General features: G+C 41.7%; 1 protein-coding gene across 1 annotated transcript in view; it reads right to left on the bottom strand.

Moving 5' to 3' along the window:
• The window catches only part of RPP40 (ribonuclease P/MRP 40kDa subunit), a 12,416-nt gene that overhangs the window by 6,273 nt on the left and 3,723 nt on the right, over positions 1-2,420 (bottom strand). The window contains 1 exon segment of the mRNA XM_008569443.1: positions 628-764. Within this exon segment, the coding sequence (XP_008567665.1) occupies positions 628-764 (137 nt within the window).

The raw sequence follows: 2,420 nt of genomic DNA, 5'->3' as shown, positions 1-2,420 counted from the left end.
AGCAAGGCTGAAAAAAAATTTTTTTAAGAGCTGCCTGGTTAGTTCAGTTGGTTAGAGCACAGTATTATAACATCAAGGTCAGGAGTTTGGATCCTCATACCAGCCAGCTGCAAGAATAGATAAAAAATAAAAATAAATTTAAACAGCAAGGCCAATTGAGTAGTTAGCTATCAGTGTAATAAGCTGCACACAAGAATATTATTTATACATATACACATCTTATTAAAATACAAGGACATTATTTATACATTACACATATAAGAATATTATTTGTAGTAGGGAAATTAGAAATAAAATAAATTCCTGCTAAAGAAAGAACGGTTAAACAAATCACGGTATACCTGATCTTTTGCATATCTTCAAGGCATTAAAAATAGCAAGTCAGAACTGTAAGCACTGATACGGAAAGATGCCTATGATATGTAGCTTAGGAAAAAAGAGCACACTGAGAAACAATGTGGATGATGTAACATATACATAGAGAGGGAAGGAGAGGACATTTATGTGTTTATAAATTCATAGGAAATGTCTGGAACAATATTAACAATATTCCCTTCTAAGAAGGGGAGTAAGTTTAGAGGGAAGGGGATAAAAATGGAACCTTCACTTTACTCTGTATGAGTTGACTTTTTTTTTTTTTTTTTTACAGTATGCATTTCTTTTATAATTAAAGAAGAAAAAGTGACTGTTGTTACCGTTTGGCAGCAGGGCAACAGTATTATCTTCATCAATATGTGTATTGTATGTTAGTGCATAGCACGAACCTGTAAGAGAAAGTCCAGAGGAGAAATTAAGACAAAGAAGAAATCACACCTGAAAAATGTTAGTGGATTATTTTCACATGATAACAAATCTTCCAGGAAAGTAACGGTCAGCATCTACTACTGCTCCAGCTCACTTAATAAACCTAAAACCTGATAAGGGTGAGCCAGGTACCCAGGTCAAGCTCCAGCAAGTTCCCTCCTCCACCAACGGCCTGCTTGTGCAAGTTTACTGTCATCAACTAGTAAATGGACTTAGAGTGGAACATGCACCCTTGGGGATGCTGGCAGAGTGGCACAAAAGTGTACACACCTTAAAGGCAGAGCTGTAGGTTAATATTCAAAAGCTATTCAATCTTTCTGAGACTGTTTCCTCACCTGTTAAATGGGGATCACAGGCCTACTTCACAGTGTTCTTGAAAAGGGTTAAATTTGGTAAGATATTTAAAAATGCCTGCTACAGCAAGTGTCTACGTTATACACAAATTAGTACGAGACTTGAAGATAGATGAGAGGAGGGTGCCAATGCATTACAGACCTAGGACTCATGGAAGCAGCCTGGAGGACTCCATGACCAGCAACTTCATGAGGAGTAGACAGATGGGCCTATCTCTAAAACGGACCATGGCGAATGATGTGGATAAGACCAAAAACAAGACACCCAGCTCCATGTAGCCCCAGCAGCGCCAGAATGAGAGGAACTGCAAGGAACTAGAATTCTTCATAGCTCCACGGGAGAGGACACACACGGGGGCCACAACAAGATCAGTACACGGATACTGTACAGTGACTTATGCAGTGAGGGTGTGCTACGGGTCAAATGTGTCCCCCAAAAGTGCATATGTTGGAGGCTTGATCCCCACTGTAACTGTTAAGAGGGTGGGAAATCCTATCATGTTATTTGAAAGGTGAGGTCTTTGAGAGGTTATTGGATTGTGAGGATTGTGCCCTTGTGAACGGATTAATCCATTCATGGAGTAATGAGTTATCATGGGCGTGGTTCTAATGGCTTTACAAGGAGAGCGAGTGAGCAGGTTAGCTGGCTTGCTCGTGCCATCTCTTGCCATGTGACACCCAGCGACCCTGTAGAGAGTTCCACCCAGAAGAAGGCCCTCACCAGATGTTTCCTGGACCATGGACTTCCCAGCCTCCAAAAGTGTAAGAAATAAACTTAATTTTCTTATGAATTACCCAATTTCAACTATTCTGTTATAAGCAACAGAAAACAGACTAATTCAGAGTGAAACTCCTAAAGACTCTGAAATACAGTTTCAAACAAATGGCTCCCATGAAACAACTGGATCAAGTCAGTCAGCCCAGCTATATGGCTTGGAATAGGGTGATCAGAGGCAAGTCATGGACATGAAATCTAAGCAGAAGACCCCGAACCACATCGACCACCTGGCTCTCAGAACAGCAGCTGTGGCTGCATCAAGAGACCAGCCTTCTGAGACAGTTGCTGTGGGGACTGCTGAGAGCACAGTGTCTTTGCAGCCACACACCCAACAGCAGTGCAGCTGAACAGAGATCCCAGAATCTCTGCTCCATTCATCCTCCTTTTAAGACGACGGATACTCTCATGTTACAACATCCTCATCCAACACTTATGGACAAGTGTGACCAGAAACCCCTGCCTAATGAGGGCACGGGAAAGAGGAG

This window comes from Galeopterus variegatus, unplaced genomic scaffold, assembly GCF_000696425.1.
Source record: "Galeopterus variegatus unplaced genomic scaffold, G_variegatus-3.0.2 Scaffold497, whole genome shotgun sequence".
NCBI lineage: Eukaryota > Metazoa > Chordata > Mammalia > Dermoptera > Cynocephalidae > Galeopterus > Galeopterus variegatus.
This window is presented reverse-complemented; position numbering and strand designations above follow the sequence as displayed.